Source organism: Sciurus carolinensis, chromosome 5 (genome assembly GCF_902686445.1).
Source record: "Sciurus carolinensis chromosome 5, mSciCar1.2, whole genome shotgun sequence".
NCBI lineage: Eukaryota > Metazoa > Chordata > Mammalia > Rodentia > Sciuridae > Sciurus > Sciurus carolinensis.
Window position 1 is genome coordinate 136276076 of NC_062217.1, and position 18573 is coordinate 136294648.

At 47.6% G+C, this 18573-nt stretch overlaps 1 protein-coding gene across 1 annotated transcript in view; it reads right to left on the reverse strand.

Moving 5' to 3' along the window:
• Positions 1–18573, reverse strand: part of Grid1 (glutamate ionotropic receptor delta type subunit 1) — a 745266-nt gene that overhangs the window by 511473 nt on the left and 215220 nt on the right. Inside the window, exon 4 of the mRNA XM_047551889.1 lies at positions 14506–14711. Within this exon, the coding sequence (XP_047407845.1) occupies positions 14506–14711 (206 nt within the window). The remainder of the gene's footprint in view (positions 1–14505; positions 14712–18573) is intronic.

Consider the following 18573-nt stretch of genomic DNA (forward strand, 5'->3'; position numbering starts at 1 on the left):
ATGGTCCTTCCCCTCCAAAACTCATACTGGAGTTTAATCACACTGTGAAGTATCAAGAGGGTGGAAATTAAATCCAACTATGGCATTTAGAGGTGGGAGCCTTTGGAAGGTGATTAGGATTAGGCAAGGTCAGCAGGGTGGAGCACCCCTGATTGAATACTGGTGACTTTTAAAGAAGAGAGCAGGAGACCCAAGGAAATACACAGATTCTTGCCCTGTGTCACCTCAGACTCTGCCAGAAAGAAGGCCATCCCCAGAAGCAGCCTCTCAACCTTGGACCCGAACCCATGAGCCAAAATAAACCTCTTTTCTTTATAACTTACCTAGTCTGTGGCATTGTGTTATCAGCAACAGAAAACAGTAAGGAAGCCACTGAATTAAGCATGCAAATAGTGTTCCCAGTTATTTTGTTACTCATCTTTTGATTTTCCTCTGAGGCTTCCCACTGCGCTGGACCACAGCTGCTAACCCTGATAGGACTGACCCGAGAGCCACCCGCTGGGATCTGGGAACACAGAGTACCCTGGTTGCATGTGGAAGGAGAAGTAAGAGTGGGGGGCAAGATGGAACCTAGTCTGGAACTATCGGTCCCCTCTGCTTCAGTTCGCAGCACTTTACTTCTGTAGGCCTGAACAGAGGTCAAGTCCAAAACCCAGGGTCTGGGCCTCAGGACAGCAGAGCCAAGAGAATCAGGCTTCCTTGGGAAGGTTCTGTGAGGCACCAAGCTCTGGGGAGGCACCAGACAACTCCTTGAGTTATGAATCCAGCAATGTAATGATTTTGGCTTTGTGCGACGCTAAGCCAGCCTGCTTCCCACCCCAGCACTGCAAGTTCTCTGTGAATCTGGAATGAGTAGTGGGGATAAGGATCGGAGTCTCCTAGTCATGGGAGGAAAGGAAAGCTGCAGCCCAAGCCTAGAGAACAGAGGTCACAGTTGCAGCCACAGGACCATGGGGTGCAACCTACAGATGATGCTGGGAGTGGAGGGGCACAGCTGGGAGCCAGGCAGAGTGGGATGGACTGGAGGGTGGAATCCTGCATCACTGTCCCCCTCCATGTCACTGAGCCCTTAGCGGTAGGGTGGAGGGTGTCGCACAGGTTCAACCAGGTTCCCCAGCATGGAAGCAGGACACACGAGCCAACACCTGTCTACCCCTCCCAGTCACATGTGTGTACACACCACGCACACACACAAGCACACAACAGCAGCCAAGATGTGTTTACCTGTTGGCAGAAATGCAAACAGAGGCCCTAAAGGTGCAGAGGGCCCCTTGGGGCTCCAACAGTCCTGTCGACAAACGGTGTGCTGGGGCCCCGGTGCAGTCGCTGTTTCCCCACATCCCCTGCTGAATGAGAGCAAAGGCTCATTGCAAAGGGCATGTCCTTTCCTGGCTTTCCAGAAGGAAAGCCCTTAGAGCAGCCAGGCAGGCCCATTTGCGAACCAATTAATAATGTGTAAAGCACTTTAGGCTGACTGCTAGGTCCTCACAGGGAGCCACCATGGTGGCCACTAGGAGGCTGAGCTCATCCCTGAGAGCTCGCTCTGTGAGGCGTGAAGCAGGGGCCAGTCTGACTCCCCACACCAAGGACCTGTGCCTGCAACCTGAGCAGAGGAAACCCAAGAGAAGGCTGCCAGGCAGGGCGCTGCCCATCTGGGGTCCTGTGGCCTCTCTGGTCCCAGCAAGCAAAGCAGGTAGAGGGAGCACCTCCCCAGAGAAGTCACGCTGGGCTCCACATGCACCATGTTGCTGTGGGCTGACAACTGTTAATTACCATGCCCTCCGAGTTCTCATGTCCCTAAGCTACTTCCTACAGTCAGAGAATGGCAGAGATGACACCTTCAACCGGGTCTCCTTCCAGATTATACTCTCACTTGTCACAAATTTCCAGTGACTTCTCATTTGATTATAACCAAGTCCAACAATCCTACAATGATTTGAGAGGCCCTTGTGCTTGAACCCAGGATCCCTCCCTACATTCACTTGTCACGGCCCTCACCCTGACTCACCCTGCACTGGGCAACCTCCTCCTTGCTGATCCTCCAACATGCTGTGCACATTTCAGCCTCAGGACCTTTTCATGTGCTATTGCAGTGCCCACATCCTCCTGCAGCCAGATCTTGGGTGATGGGCTCCATTACTTCCTTCCAGTCTCCATAAATACCTCCTCCTTGGAGTCACTGTCCCTGGCCACCTCCCTAAAGTGCCACTCTCTTCTTTCATTGTTTTATTTTTCTTCATGGAGGTTATCACTACCTGATTTACTTCACTTGAGTCTGACTCCCCACCTCCACTGAAACAGTGAACTTCTCCTGCACAACCTCAGGGTACAGAACTGCCCATATTCACTGCTCAATTAATACCCAATCCATTTCAAGACAGACAGACACACCCAGAGAGGGAAGGCAGTAACTAAAGGAACCGGACAAAACCAGAGCAGAAATTTGTGTGACTCTGGGTCCAGGGTCCTGAAGAGTGACCAGGTATTACAGGAGGAACTTGGCAGTTCCTTAATGGCCTAGCTGATATATTCACTCACTGAGGGTCTGCTTGGCATTGACCTTTATAAGAGGCTAGGTTGGTCCCTCCCACATGTGACACAGAGTTTTAGAAAAATTGAGCCCTAGTTCCAGGCACTAATGACTGAGGCTTGCCCTAGTCAGGGACCATGAGATGTTGCACCCACAGCAGGGACTGGGGAAATAAAGTCTGGCATTAGAACGTAGAAAGCATGTGGCTTCCACATCACTGATGAGCGACTAGTCATTTGCCACTCAGACACCAAATAAGAAGCTACTTCTGCTAAAGATCAAGCAAGCTGAAACCCTCCTGTCCCCAGGGCAGAGAGAGAATTGACAGAGCCAGTGTGCTCTGAATGCATATAAGAGAAACCTACAAGTTCCACAAAGAGAAAGCTGCCAGTCCTGGGATAATAAGCAACAAGCAACAGCATAGTGGAGTATTGTTGGGATAGCAAACACCAGTGATAACCATCCACCTAAAGAGTTGACCAGCACACAGCAAAGACCAAGAAAAAAAGAGATGCCTACAATTACTAAAAAGCTTGATTAGCACCTAGTGTGGACTTTGGGCAATGACAGGTAGTAAAAGCAAGAACAAGGGAGGATCCCAAGGCAGGTCAGCAGTTTCCCAACACTGACTACAGTGTCTCAGTATTCTCTCCCAGGTGCCCTAAATATTGGATTTCTAACTTACATTGTACCTGGCTGTCATTCCAAAGGCTTTAGTCATTTGTGTCAAACCTTTGGTTTTCTTCAAAGTCCCCTAATTTGGTAACTACCCAAAAGTTAACATGGTTGCCTGGACTGGATGGAGCCACTTGCCCGTAATGGAGCAGAGAACAGCAGAGACACAGCCACTCCCACATTGCTTTGCTAGGTGTGGAGCCCTTTCTTACTGGATGCTCGCAGTTGGGCACCCAGTTCTCTTGCTCACTGCTCTTCCTGAGTATCATTTTTCTCTCTTGTTTAGCTTGGCAGCTCTTTAGGGGCAGGGGCCATGTCTCTCTCCCATATAAGGGGTCCAGAGATGAAGCCTACTCATGGTGGTGACCTGGCCATTAAAAAATTAAAATTCTCTTCTGAAGAGTAACTGTAGGACTGAAAAGCTCCATCACCTGTCCCTCCTTCTACCAGTCCAGTGAGAAGTCAGAAACAGATGCCCCTAATCAGATGAGCCAGGCAACTCAGATGGGAGATGTCCTGAACTTCCTCCCTGCTCCTGAGAAGACTAGAAGGTGCCTAGGCAGCAGTTGGAGTCCCAAAGGACAAAAGATCCCCTCTTTCTCCCTCATCCAATATATCCTCCAACTGAGTACTAGGGTAACAGTCCAGCAGTGGGCTGGCAGGACCATGAGCAATTAGTCCCATTTGCTAGGCCTTTCCCTCACTACCCTGAGGGGCACCCCACATCTGGTTTTCCTCGCTTGGTTCTAGGAACCATGCTTCCTGACACAGAGCAGGTAAGGAGCCAGTCTTCTGCCAGGCTCTCCTTCTCTGGGTGAGCGACACCTTGACCTTGACCCCAACAGCCCTGGTTTGGTTCTATGATCTCAGAAAGATTATGAGCAAATCCCCAAAACCCTCCATGGACACAGCAAAAGGAATACCATTCACAAAGCAGTACTCCTGCACTGGGTCCTTCATGAGCTTTATCTCAAGTCATTCCCATGGGTATGAATATCTCAGTTTATAGACCAGTAAACAGGCTCAAAAGTTGGCACCAAAAGCATGCTGGGATCTGACTGTCCATCAATTTGCTCCAAAGAAGCCACCCCTTCTTCCTTGCTGCCAGCAGCCCTGATCCCTGAAGAGGCATCACCATGTCTTCAGCTGAGCAATAAAAAGTGTCAGATTTCCTCCGAAAAGAGAATAGATGGAGTGAGCCAGAGAGGAAGGGGAAGAAGGGGACACTCCCAGGTCCTCTATCCTCTTATTTTATTTAAATTAAAGCGGCTCAAGTCCAGCATCTCCCTCATGGTAGGAAACCACTCACTTCCCTTTCTTTCCCAAAGGGTCCCCCAGGCCTCTCTGGCAGGGTTGGGGTGTGCAAGCACACTTCTCTGGTAAATGTTTCCTTCCACATTTTATTGCCCTCTGGTTCACTTTTCTCACCCTTGTACTAAACTTTATCAATGTATCAATCCCTCTGATGTATTTAAAAGATGAATGGACTACTAGAAGGAGGTGCAAAAGGCAAGTCACTGGGATCATGCTCTTGGGAATTATATCTTGTCCCTAGCTGCCTTCCTCCCTCTCTCCCTCTCCCCAGTCCCTCTTTCTTTCTCTCTCTCTCTCCTTCATGTCTGTCATGAACTGAGCAGCTCTCCTCCACCACACCCTTCCACCATGAAGCTTTTGCCTTGGAACCAGTCAAACATGAACCGAAAGCTCTGAAACCATGAACCAAACTAAATCTTTCCTCTTCTAAGTTTTTTCTCTTGGGTATTTGTCACAGAGACGAAAAGCTGACTAACACTGGCATGCAGGAGCGTTTCTGAAGATGTGGGGGTAACACATTGGGGAGTGGGAGATGCCACACCACTCCCTGAAATTCTCTCCAGGTCACCCTCACAATCCCTGACACCAAGCACCAGCGCCTTCCAAACTTGAGAATATTGACCTTGCTCAGGGTCACACATGAGTTTTCATGTTTCTCCATGCCCTCAGTGCTTTACATTTTCCAGGGCTCACTCGCCTCCCCATGCAGACAACAATTACTGGTACCTTCTGGATACACAGTGCCATGATAAGCTTTGTGAGAGAGGAAAGGGGAAGACCTGCACCCCATGACACCCTGCGCTAGTTCTTAGATAACCCTGAGAGTCGGGCATGATTAACTCCATTGTACAGATGGGTGGCCAAAGCCCAGAAAGCCTCAGGATAAGAAAGTGAGGCAGGCATTTGACCAGGTCTGCCTAGAACTTACCCTTCTCCTGCCCATAGGCAAAAGGGAGATGTAAATACCCTCAGACTCTCTGGGGGACAGAAGCGCCCATGAAAGCAGTTCTTCTGGCTCTCAGGAGAGAGGCAGAGGCAGCCCACCTATCCCTTCACACCATCAGTAGAAGTGTTGGCAGGAGAAGCCAGTCAGAGGTCTCAGAGATGTTCAATCCACCTACCCTGAATCCTACTAGCTCCTCCGCAGTGATGGTCACTGAGTCCTCTCTGCATCAAGTTCTTGGAAGAAAACAAGCTTCCCCTGGACCTGTCAATGGTGACAAGTCTCCTCACCCAACAGCACAGAGTGGAAAAGAGGTGGGCTTAGAGTAAAGCTGTTCTGAATTCATAGTCCAGCTCTGTCACTTTTCATTTGTGAGATTATGAGCAAATCCCCAAATCCCTAAGGCTCCTGTGATCTCTCATACCTCCAGCATTGTTGAGAAAATTCAGTGAGTCAGTGGATCCGTATAAGGCGAACTTGACAAATAAAGATTAGTTCTTCCCTCTGTCTGTTCCACATCCCCCTTTACACCACCCTTTTACCAAGTCAAACAATGTTGAAACAAAGTAAGAAAAGGAGGTACATAGAGGCACACCCCTAGACTTGAGCCAACCACTTCCTCCCAGGAAGCTCACTTGGGACACTGGGGAGATGGGAGATGGATTATAAAACAGTTCCAACTTTACACCCCTGTATCGATGCTCTTTGTTGTTTCCCACTCAAGAGAAGTTCCCCAGGCAGCAGTAGAATCCCTTTCCCCTGCCCATTGGGCTAACTCTGTGACATGTTTTGGTGAAAAGTTTGCACCAGAAGCCACAAGGCACCAGGTTTGAACCTAGACCTCAAGCAACTTACACTGAGCACTTATACTGGCTGTCTTGGAATTCTGCTGCTACACATGAATAAGCTTAGTTTCACATGCCCGATGATGAAAGACCTGTGGCCTGGTCATTCCATCACCCAAGTTCAAAGGTGACTGGTTACCATCTTCACCAGTCAGCCCAGATGCATGAGACAGCCCAGCTGAAATTAGCTGATCTGATCCAGGACTACTGACAAGACTCATGAATGGCAACAAATGTTTCTTGTTTCACCATGCTGAGTTTTCAGATGGCTTGTTACACTGCACTAGCTGACTGATACAGAAGTCTTTTCCTCTCCAAGTGAACTGGCAACTCCAACAAGATGGCAAGTGACCAAGATCAAGTTCCTGCTAGCCCCAAATGAGGGCTCCATTTGGGGGTTACCACATACAGAGGGCAGCTGCACATGAAGCTGTAGAAAACAGACAGTTTTCTGAGATGAGTTCATGACAGTTTGGATAATGTCACCTCACCTCTGTCTTTCACAACACCCCCACATCTTCCTAAGGCTCCCCCGCCATGCTCCCTACCCAGCCCTTCCATCAGAGGCTCCCCAGGCAGAAAACCCTTGGGGATCTGAGGCACAGAAAGGGTAGCTGAGTTATTTTGGCTGTCAAAGCTGCTTCCCTTTTTAAGTGCCTATTTCTCAGGCCTCCTGCCTCCCCAAAGAGGCTTCTGGGGAGAAACTGACATTTTGCTCAGCTATTTAATGACCTGCAAAGGAAGGAAAGAACCCCAGGTGTCTTCAGCTCCATGTTTCAGGTTCATGATCTCTCTCTTTGACCCCAGGAAGGAGCAGACAGGCCTCCTGGACAGCATAAGTAAAGCCTTCAGCATCCCTGAGAACCAAGAATGGGGTGGCATGACTCAAAAGGTAACTCAGAATAGAAGCAACCCTCGACCAGAGAACAAACACCAGAAGGCCCAACGGCATTTAGACATTATCCCTCCATGACTGCTTGGATGCTTCTTTGAAATATCAAAAATCAATGAATAGATAAAGGATAGGTGATAGCCATACATAATGAAATTATGGCATTTGCTGATAAGTGGATGAGAATGGAGAAGATCATGCTAAGTGAAATAAGCCAGACTCAGAAAGTCAAGAGTCGAATGTTTTCTCTCCTATACGGAAGTTAGAGTACAATAAAGGGGAAGGGAGAGGCAGGGGAGCCCATGAAAACAGAAGGGAGAGGCAGGGGAGCCCATGAAAACAGAAGGGAGGTCAATGGGGTAAAGGAAGAAGGATGGAAAAGGGGAGGAACTATAGAATGAAATTGACAAATTATGCTATGTACATATATGAATACACCACAGTGAACTTCACCTCTATGTATATCTATAAGGCACCAATTTTGAAAACTACAAATAAATAGAAGGAAGACCTATAAAGAAGAGGAAGGAGAACAGGAGGAGGGGAGTAGGGGAGGGAAAGAGAAAATACTGAAAACTGAAATGGAGCAAACTATATTCCATGCATATATGATTATGTCAAAATGAACCCCAATATTATGTATAACTATAATGTACTAATAAAAACATTTAAAAATTCAAACAAAATTCTTTCAAAACAATGTTTTCCTGGGGTGTCCCTGCTTGCTGGGAGCATTAAGAAAGTGTACAGTCGGCCCTCTGGGCAGTTGAATTCTACATAATGTTCTCATGGAGGAGTCCTGGGACTCCATCCTTCCTTCATCCATTTGCCAACCTTCTTGCCCAAGCCCTGAGAAGGTGACTAGAAAAGATGAGCGGGTCCCAGTTCCTGTACCTAGCACTCCCAGGCCACTGCAGGTAGAAAACGCAACAGATGGTCATGGCACAAGTGAGGGGTGCTGGGCTGGCCCTCAGCTGAGGTATCAGTGGAGGTATGTTCAGGTGGTGGCAGGTCCTGAGGATGTGACAGTACTGTCACAGAGGCAGAACAGTAGGTTGGGACACCAGAGGCCAGCAAGCCTAGTTCTGGTTAGTCAGAGAGGGGATCTCATGACAGATTCCCCAGCATACAGAGTCTGAAAGGATGAACAGGAAGAGATGGACAGAGGAGGAAGGGCAAAAAGTCCTGTGGAGTCTCCAAATAGGACCTAACAGGGCAGCTCTCTGTCCTCCTTCCCATCTCAGCCAGGCCCTGAGTTCTGACTGCCTCTCACAGCTGCTGAGCTCCAAACCTGCCAGAACAAACTAGAAAATGTCTCTTCCTTGTGATCTCATTTCTAAGAACTTGTGAGAGAAAAATGAATATCTTAGACTCACAACACTTTTGCTAAAGTGCTAAGGCTTTATAATCTGTAAACAGTAGGATATAATTAAATGCAAATGTGAGGCCATATTTAAAAATTAATCTTCTATAATTAATTAGTAAGTGAAAATATTCTGGCAAATGATACTTAAATGACACAGAATTATCCTAGCTTTGAGTGATAAAGTCGTCTGCTAAAAATTTACAGTGTTGGAGTGAGAAATATTTGCATATATCATGTGGGACAACAGAACATTGTGGTTACTTAATTTACCTTTGCTATAAATGCATTAAGAGCATAGTCTTTATATTCAAATTGCAGGAGATTCACTCACCGCAGCAGAATCAGAGAAGCAATTGATCCAAAGCCAGGAGGTAACCCAGTTCTGTTAAGGATCACATTGGCCTCCGGTCAACTCCATGCCTGGGAAGCCACTCTGGGGAAGCAAGTTGGGAGTGACTCCTTCCCACTTTGTCCCATCACTCTCACTGCTCTGCTCAGCCTGAGGGAATGGTGCCCCCCACTCTCAGAGCAATGGGAAGCTGTCCTACAGCTGTTCCCCTTCCTGTTCTTTCTCCCATCCTTCTGGTATCTAACTGCAGTGGCACCTGTTGCCCTATCACTTTGTAACCACCATTTCATTCCCAGCATCGCAGTGCCCTTCTCAAGTCACTCTGCTACCAGCAATGCTGTCATCTGCTTGACGTGTGCATATATATTGATGTATGGGTCTGCACAGGTGTATGTTTGTGTAAGTATGTGGCAGCCCCCAAAGGGCTGTGTTAGTCTCAGGGCCTGGTTGTACCAGTGTATGTGGCTTTTGATTATATCCTTGGATCAGCCTTTGTCCTCCTGTGTATGTATATGTGTGGGCAAATACATGAGTGTGTGCCCAGCTTCCCACACCTGCCAGCACTGCTGCTTACCATAAATCCAGCCCCCATACACCACACCCAACTGTACCCAGCCACATGCACCAGCTAGTCCAGGACCATCCTACCTGCAGGAGCAGCCCAGGCCCTGTTCACCGACTTATGTTGGCTTAGAGTAGATATCTTAGGCAAAATTGAGCTTTCCCAGCTGCAAAGTGTCAAGGCCAATGCCTTTGCTGCAAGATTTCTCTAGGACTTATTGAAAAACCAAAGAGGCACCCAAGACACACACAAGAAAAACCTAACTGCAGGTCTCTCTACTGAAAGTAAAATAGATAAAATATCCATTCATTTATTCCCTTAACAGCTTCTGTGGACCAGGCCTTGACCTGTTCTAGAAGATAAAATAGTAAACACCACACAGTTCCTGACCCTGAGGGCATCACATGCAGATTGCCCGACACCTGCAGGACACACAGAGATGGACGACGCTTGGGCACTGGGGCAGGGCAGGCTGCACCTGTCACCTTGTGAACTGTGAGCAAGGAGCAGGAACTCTTCTCCATAGAGTGTACAAATGGCTTGAAATAGTCTCATTTTTCCACTCTTTTGTTTCCAGTGAGACAAAATAAATGGGGAAGGAGAAGAGGAAATGCAGAGGAAACAAAAAGAAAGAGGGAGGCTGATGGACAACTAAAGCAGAGGTCCACCTTTCACTGCAAGGTAAAAGGTCAAAGTCCTGGAGCCCCCAACAATGCCCATATATACCAAGAAGGGGCCTCAGTGGCCAGGGTCACAGCCTCTCTGCCAACAACTGGGAATGCCCAGCAATACATGGCTTTGGCATGTGGCCACAAACTTCAATGTCACAGCTGGTCTCAGTGAGGAGATACCAATGTTCCTGCCCAGAACTTGATATGATTTCTGATTTGCAAGAGGTACCCAATCAGTACTTGCTGGGTGGGTGAAGATTGGATAGATGGATTGAAACAGATGGGTAGATAATGGATAAACATGATGATCAGCTAACAGATTGATGGATGAATGGAATTCCCACCAGAAAGCTGAGATGGAGCCTAAGACCAAAACTGACAGTAGACTGAGGTCTCCCCATAAAACACGACCTGGAAAAGAGCAAAAGTGGTAAGATGTATAAACAGTATGTCATTAAACTCTCAGAACCTGAAAAGGACCACAAGAACAAGTCAGTCTTGAAGAAGAGATTCCTGACCCCCAACTAGGGAGCTCTCCCTGCTGCCAATCTCAGTCTCAGCTCCAGTCACACCTGGTCCTGAACACCCACCACTGCTAAGACCCTCTCCCCTTATCCATGGTTAGTGCAGATTCATTCCTATAGACCCAGCCCAGTGTCACTGACTCCAAGAAGCTTCCCTGGATCCTCTGGCCACCCCATCTCTCCCTGCCCAGAGGGTGTTACTCCATGCTCAAGACTCTCACAAGGCCTAGTTCACACTGCTCCCATTACAGGTAAAGACAACATCACAGGTGAGGTTACTGCCCACTGAAGCCTCAGTCAGCATCCAGCAGCCCAAAGAAGAACCAATAACTGACAGAGAAGACAATGCGTGCAACCCATTTCCCAACTAGGGTATATTGGGAAAAGCCATTCTCCCTCCAAGGCCAAGTACAGAGCATAACAAGCCCCACTTGGAAGAAGGGATTCTCCATGACCTGCACCTGAAGGGAACCTCTGTGGTGGGCCCCACACCTGGAACTAGGAGACCAGGGGACTGTCAACCTCTAAGCCCAGCCTCTCCAAAGGGAATCTTCTTACCACCTTTTTAAGATGATGTATTAATGTGGGGGCTGTTGAGACTGACAAAAAGACCTGAAGAGAAAATGTAGAATCAAAACTGAGCAAAGGACAACCAGGGTTCTCCAGGTGGTATCTACTACATGAGCCCACAGGATCCCACAATCAAGTTCCAATGCCTCAGTCTGCTACAGTCTGCCTTCCCACCCAACACCAAGTCCAGGGTCCCGGAACCTGCCAGTTCCAGTCAGAGTGGCCCCTTGTGAAGAAGGATGACAGAGAGGCCAGTGTACCATTTGTCCCCCAGGCCAAGAATCACCCACAGTGAATTAATGCATTGGAGACACTGCTCAGAGAAGCGGTTCCCAGTGCAGCACATTAGTAGCCTGGTAGGTAAAAAAGGACAGCCATGTCCATGTCATGCAAGACTTGTTGAAAGTGCCAACTTAGCAGATTCACATTCAGCAAAATGTTAAAAGGCAGATATGGCTTCCTCACCCAATTCCATTCCACCAGGCTTTTTAGTGGAGAAAGAGGCAATGTAGCTAGGAAGGACACATAACTCACACACCTGCACCACTCCCCATTGGGCATGATACTGACATTTTATCCAGAGCTGTGGTGGCCAAGAGTACATTTACTTCTTCATAACAGTGTTTCAAATTTCATAAAATTCAGACCATGCTCTGGTGTTGGGTCGCCCTTGTGAACATCATCTGTCTTTGTCACAACAAAAAGGAAGTTGGATCTATCTGCTCAAGAAGCCCAAGTGATGTACTCCAGACAGTGGTGAAGGCTTTGGGAAGGGATGGCATTCCCAGTTATCTCTCAGGAGACCTTCTGGGCCAGTTGGTCAGACAGATCATGTTCACCTCCCAAGTTCAGATCGCTTCCCTACCATACTTAGTACATGCACTAAAACTCTTTGGACATAAGGCCTGACTCTATAGACCTTGGCCAGAAGCAAACCATATCTTCCCCCAGGAAGCCAGCACAGGTACATGTTACCCACTACAGAAAGTGTAGTACATTGTGTTCTCTGTAATCACTTATCACCAAAGAGCTCTGGAGCCAGTCACATCTGGACTTGAATTCTGTTCAATCCCTTAGTGGCCATCTGTGACTTTAAGTAAGCATTTAACTTCTGTTTTACAGTTTCCTCATCTGCAAGGTGTACAGATGAGAGAATGTACCCAAAGGGCCAGGCCCATGTGGGCACCAGGAAACAATGGCATCTTCTACTCCTAATGGCAGGGCAGAGGGCCAGCAACCAAGATTCTCACCAATGGGAGCTGAATGCAAGGGCAGGAGTGGTTTGCCCTGTGCCCAAAGTCCACATGTCATACTTGCCTCAGTCTCCCACCACCACCCCCAAGGACTTGTCACTCTTGTCTGATATTGACAGTAGACACTCCAGAGCATCCCCAGCCCTGAAGCACCCAGCAACACAAAGGTTTTGCAAACACAGCCTGGGGAATTGGAAAAGGCAACAAACCAAAGCCAAGCAGAGCATATCCAGCACTACAGGAGCTTGCATAATTAACCACTTGGAAAAATGTCTTTAGGGCAGTCTGGGGGGTTGTGTATTAAATCTTTCCAGCGACTAGAAACAAGAAGGGACTGAATTTCTTTGGAAGCAAAATGCACATATATGTGTGGTGAAAAAGACAGATGATTCTCAAAAAGCTCTGTGCCAAGTGTTTTATCACCATGGTCACCTCCTTTATCCCTGTTTTACATATGCAGAAACTGAGGCTACAAAGGTGAGGCAAGGTGACCAAGGTCACACAAATAGTAAGAGGAGAAGCTGGGACTTGACCCCAAATCTGTTGAGCTCTAAAGCCAGTATTCTTTCCACTCCCAAGCGTCATGGCAGAACAGCGGCCAAGAGGAAGGGAAGTGAGAAGAGAGGGCAAGGCATTAGCAGGAAAAGAGAAGGGAGGAGGCTGGCAAGAGAACTGTCAGTCACCATCCCCAAAGCATGGGCTGGCTGGGAGTAAACAGCAAGGAGAAAAGCCACCCCAGAAGCAGACTTCTGCAAACACACTGCTGGGAACATTCTGAGAAAGGCTGGGCACATTAGTGGTGCTAATCCTAGACTGTCCATTACTGGACTGAATCACTGCATAGAGCAAAATGTGTTCTGGTGAAAATGCAGAGAGCCAACAGGACATCACAACCCGGCTGACCACCAGCGTGCTTGGGGGCCCTGATTAGCCAAGAGCGTCAGGGCTGCCAGCCAATTGCACCAAATTAAGCGTTCCCAATTTCAAGTTCTCTGGCAGTGGACTTCGTGCTGGTTCCTGATGCATGAGGTAGCATTTTGAGTAATAATTAATTAGAGGGGAAAGCAGAATAAGCAAGCGAAGTACATCAAATGGAATTAGTATAATTTTGCCTTTCTCTTTATTCCATGTTCAATCACAGAAGGCCAGCAAGGTGTTTTGGGTTGTGTGGAGAAATGGCAGGGAAGATCCAGCTGCCCTATGACCCATTCAGTGCTCCCCTGCTCCCAGGCACACCCATAAGCTCAGCATGCCCACCCCACAAAGACCAACTTAGGCTGGAGAGGGGCCCACCAACTGCCCACGCATCACCTCTCTGCCATGAGACTACTGGGGCCAGCACCAATCAGCCAGCTTATTCTAGTTTGGAGTTCTCTAGTTTGTTGTTAAATTAATGAATTCCTTATTAAGTTGGTGAGCCCTGTCTTCATTAGAAAGTCCTAACCCTAAAAGAGGTGCTTTAAAACACATATGCATGAACGCATGCACATACACACACACACACACACACACACACACACACACTGATTAGCCCAAGCACCAAAGAAATAAGCATGCACAAGGTATAATTTGACAATATGCAACAGACACCTCCTCCAGATGCTAACAAATCCCACAGCAGACCTGCCCACCTCTGCAGAGAGCTAGAAATTTATTTTATCCCTACAGGCTTACACCTGTCAACAAAGAGAGGAAAATTAAAGGGGAGAAAAAAAGCAAACCTGAGTTTTGACTCAGAAATTTCTGGCAGTGACTTGTAAGCAGGCTTTCCACCAGCTGTGACACTGCCTCTCAGAACCTGAAAAGGCCTTGGATCACCTGTAGGGGACCGATCAGCAGCCAAGCCATGCTCAGGCTAACCCTTGAATGGCCGTGTGTTGTAGGCCAAGCATCCATGGATCGCCACGTCTATTTTGGCCATATGCAAGAGGGCTATGCCCTGAAGCCCACTTGTGCCATCCCCTGTGACCCTGGGACACGGCATCTGCAGTCTCAGGCTCCCATGACCTACCTCGTTGATGAAGGAGTGGGCCCCCTGAGGGCTGAGCAGCAGGATGGCACGGCGCAGTGTGTCCCGGTAGCGATTCAGTTCCTCTGTCTTCATGGTGGTGAAGAGGCTGGTGAACACATGGCTAATGTTCTTGTCCACCTTTTGCAGAGAGACATCAAGGCCCAGCCGCGAGGCCTGGTCCAGAAAGCTTTGGAGCCCACGGATATCTGAGCAGTGGAAGAAGAGAAGGAGGAGAGAATTACCTTTAGGTGGGAAGGGATCTAGGAGAAATTCTAACTCCAGTGGTCCCCACCCAGCAGTCCACTACCAGAAGCAAGGGTTCAAGTCTGCTACCTTGGTCCAGAGAAGCACTCACCAGTGCCCAGCCCAGAGTGACTGTCTACTACTATGGGGACCCTTTTCTGCCATTCAATAGGTCATGTGGGCAGAACACACCCCTCATGACTAGCTTCTCTTCTCTCCCTGTATGAGCCCAGTTCTGGCAGTTCTGTCCTCTAGGTTATATAAGCTGGTGCTCCCTAGCCATAGCCCCATTTCCCTCCACCATCCTCTGCACCTTGCAGTTGAGACCTCTTGATCCAATGGTGTGCTGAGGCCATTGGCCTCTCTACCAGATCTGAAGAGGTTAAAAACACTTATTCTTCTTTAATTCTTTTTTTAGTTTCACATAAGAATTACACTCATTTATGAAGTATAGTGTATTATTTCAATACATGTAGACATTGTATAAAAAGCAAATCAGGGCAATTAGTATACCCATCACCTCATACATTTATTATTTCTTAGTGGTAAAAACATTCAAAATACTCTCATCTATTCAGCAATTTTCAGCACAATAATGTCAACCATAGTCACTCCTCTGTGCAACAGGACATCAGAATCTATCCCTCCCATCTGACTATATTTGTATCCACTGATCAATCTCTCTCTCCCCTGCTTCTTGTTACCTTCCCCAGCCTCTGGTAACCACAGTTCTACTCATTACTTCTATGAGATCAACTTTTTTTAGATTTCACAAGAATGATATAATGCAGCATTTGTTTATTGCAACACTATCCACAAAAACCAAAACATAGAATCAACCTAAGTGTCCATGAACTAATGAATAAAGAAATCTGGTATATATGCACAATGAAGTACTATTCGGTCATAAAAAAGGAAGATGAGATCCTTAACATTTGTGGTAACATGAATAAACCTGGAGGACATTGTGTTAAGCAAAATAAACCAGGCACAGAAAGACAAGTACTTCTTAACCAACCAGAGGGTGTAGCAGGGCGATTGTGCAGATGTGGCTCAAAGCACAGAAGCAGAAGAGGAACAGGAACATCCTAACTAGAAATATTCACCAGAGCTGTAAACTTCTCTCCTGAGCACAGCATAGCTCATACCTGCCCACTGTAAGCTGGAGACCATTTCAGCACTGAGCAGCTGCCCACGCAGAAACCAGCAGTGGGCTCCTGTGTCTTGCATGCAATAGCTTTCTGCAGGTGCTAATGAGAGTTCCTCCCAGATTTTGACTGTCCTATAACATAGCCATAAGCCACATGTGGCTATTTAAATTTTAATAAATAGGTTGATTTATTAAGTTAATTAAAATGAAACAAAATCCATACCTAGTTCCTTGGTCACAGTAGTCACATTTTAAGTACGAAACAGCCAATCTGGCTGCTGGCTACCATATTGGACAGTGCAGACAGAGATGATATGTGATGGATCATCACAGGAAGTCCTACTATAGGGGGCTGCCTAAAGAAACAATCTTTTAAACAAGCATGGTACAAGTGATATCCCCAAATATGATAGATCAACTGCCTCAGGCTCCTGGTAATGACCTCCCTCCTTCCATGCCTTTTCCTTGCATTATGAAGACCTCTCCAGCGCTGCTTCTGACTTTGACCATGTGGCCTGCTTTGCCCTATGGGACAGTAGTAAATTTAACAAAGAGGTTCAAATAAATATTTGTGCATCTCCATTTTTGCTCTTGAACCCCACCACCACCATCAGAACATCCTTGAGCTAGCCTGCTGAAGGGATGAGCAGACACAGAGAAGAATCAGGCCAGTTCCCAAGCAGCCACCTCCAGCCACATACCAGCTGAACTCAGACACATGAGTGAGGCCACAGCAGCTGCCTGGTTGAACTATAGACTCATCAAAAATAATAAATGACTCTTGTTCTAAGCCACTAAATTTTGAGATGGTTTGTTTCCCAGCAATAACTAACTGATAGGCCAAGGTCACTGGATGGATTATATCTAGTATACCTCATGAAAATGTAAATGAAACAGCAAGGTCTATACCTTAAAAAGTCACCCCTCCGTAAATTGCCTGCAGCACTATCCACATGGGCTGAGCATGAGCCAGACTGGGAGTGAAGCCATGTGTCCACAGGCAGCTTCTGCAGCCTTGTCCCTTGCCCAGGACACTAACCATCTTCACTACCCCCATGGCCTTGGCTATGACTCAGATTTGAGCAAGCTGACAGTACAGATGTGAGGTGGGTCCCTGAGATGCACCATCTACCAATTCCTGCTCCTCTTAGCACCTCTGAAGGTCACTGGGAATCTTTAAAGTGGCAGAGACTAACCACAGAATATCTTTCTGCATGTTTATAAGACACAAGCATCACAAAGCTTCATATAGGTTCATAAGTCTGGTAATGCCACCCATATGGTCCTAGGGACCTCAGGAATCATGCCAGCATGACCAGTCTTCTCAGGCTGGGGAAGAAGTGACTGAAGGGAACCCAGCTTAAATTATCTCAATGTGGAGGACTATTCCATTGCCTTAGGGATTCAAAGGTGACATGAGCAGGTGGAAAATATCTTAGGACACACAAGGACAAACATAGAGGACAAGATCTCTCAGAGCTCCTGCATGCCCTTGGCTATTGTTACTGGTTTTTGTTGGGATAGCCCCTAATAGGACTGAGTCATCAGAGAGAGTTTAAGCTCCTGACAGGCAATGATTAGAAATTAGTGATGCCAGTTGAAAGTTCCCGAGGGACTATAGCCCTGGCTGCAACTGTCTGCTCCCACTTGACTATCAAAGTCAATTCTCAGCCTCCATTCTCTGGAGATCTTATTCGGCTGTACATGGGGAGGGCTTGAGGCAGATAACCATCAGGAGCACAAGCTACTTTTACAGGCCCCCTGCCATTCCCCAAGAATGGAGCTAAGGAAGCCCATTTCTCCAACAAAAGTCACTTCTTCTTTCCTTGCCAGAGGCCAAGTTTGCAGTGCTACCCTGTTCCACCCCCAACGATGCCAGATATCTTCTGAGGCTCCCCAAGAAGGGAGAATTTCCCAAGAGAATAGGCCAGGGACAAAGCAGAGACTGTGCCCTGGGCAGCAGAGTGTCTACCATGAAGTTCTGGACCAGGCCCAGGCCCTCCCTAACAAGCCACCTGTACAGTCTAGCCAAGCCATCCACCATCCTGGGTGTAGCTGCTCTCAGCCAGACCCACCCCCCTCCCACCCCCAGGAAGGGAGCCAACTAGAGCCATGTCAAGACTCACAGCAGTTTTATCCCAGAAAGGGCATGAAAAGGTAAGTGGCCCCAGATTTCTGAATGGAACAGCTACCTGCAGGGATAGGGGAAAGCTCCCACAACAAGAATCCTTCTCCCCAGGCTAAGGAGGAAGTTCAGGGAACATGGGAAAGGCTATTCCTGTGAGGGATGTGACAAGGCAATGCCCAGGACAAGCCTCGGGATCTTGACTCCCTCTCTCCGCCCCACTTTTGGACTCTGGAAGGTCCTGGTCACCAGAAATCCTCCTGCCCACAGTCTGTCTTTTCTGTCTTTTCTCCAATATTCGCCAAGAGATTTCTCTGTGTGGGTCCCTTCCCTGAGAACTGAGAAACAAAACTGAATGAGCCTGCAGTGTTCTTGCTGGGGTGGAACTTACACTTTGGGAGCTGAGAACAAGTCAGAATAAATAAACAGTAGAATAAATAAATAATTTCCAATGGTGATAAGAACCCTGAAGAAAATCCATGTTGGCCTAGAGGGGACTGGAGAAGGGGGTTGGAAAGGCCCCTGTAAGGAAGCATCAGTGAGGAGGAGG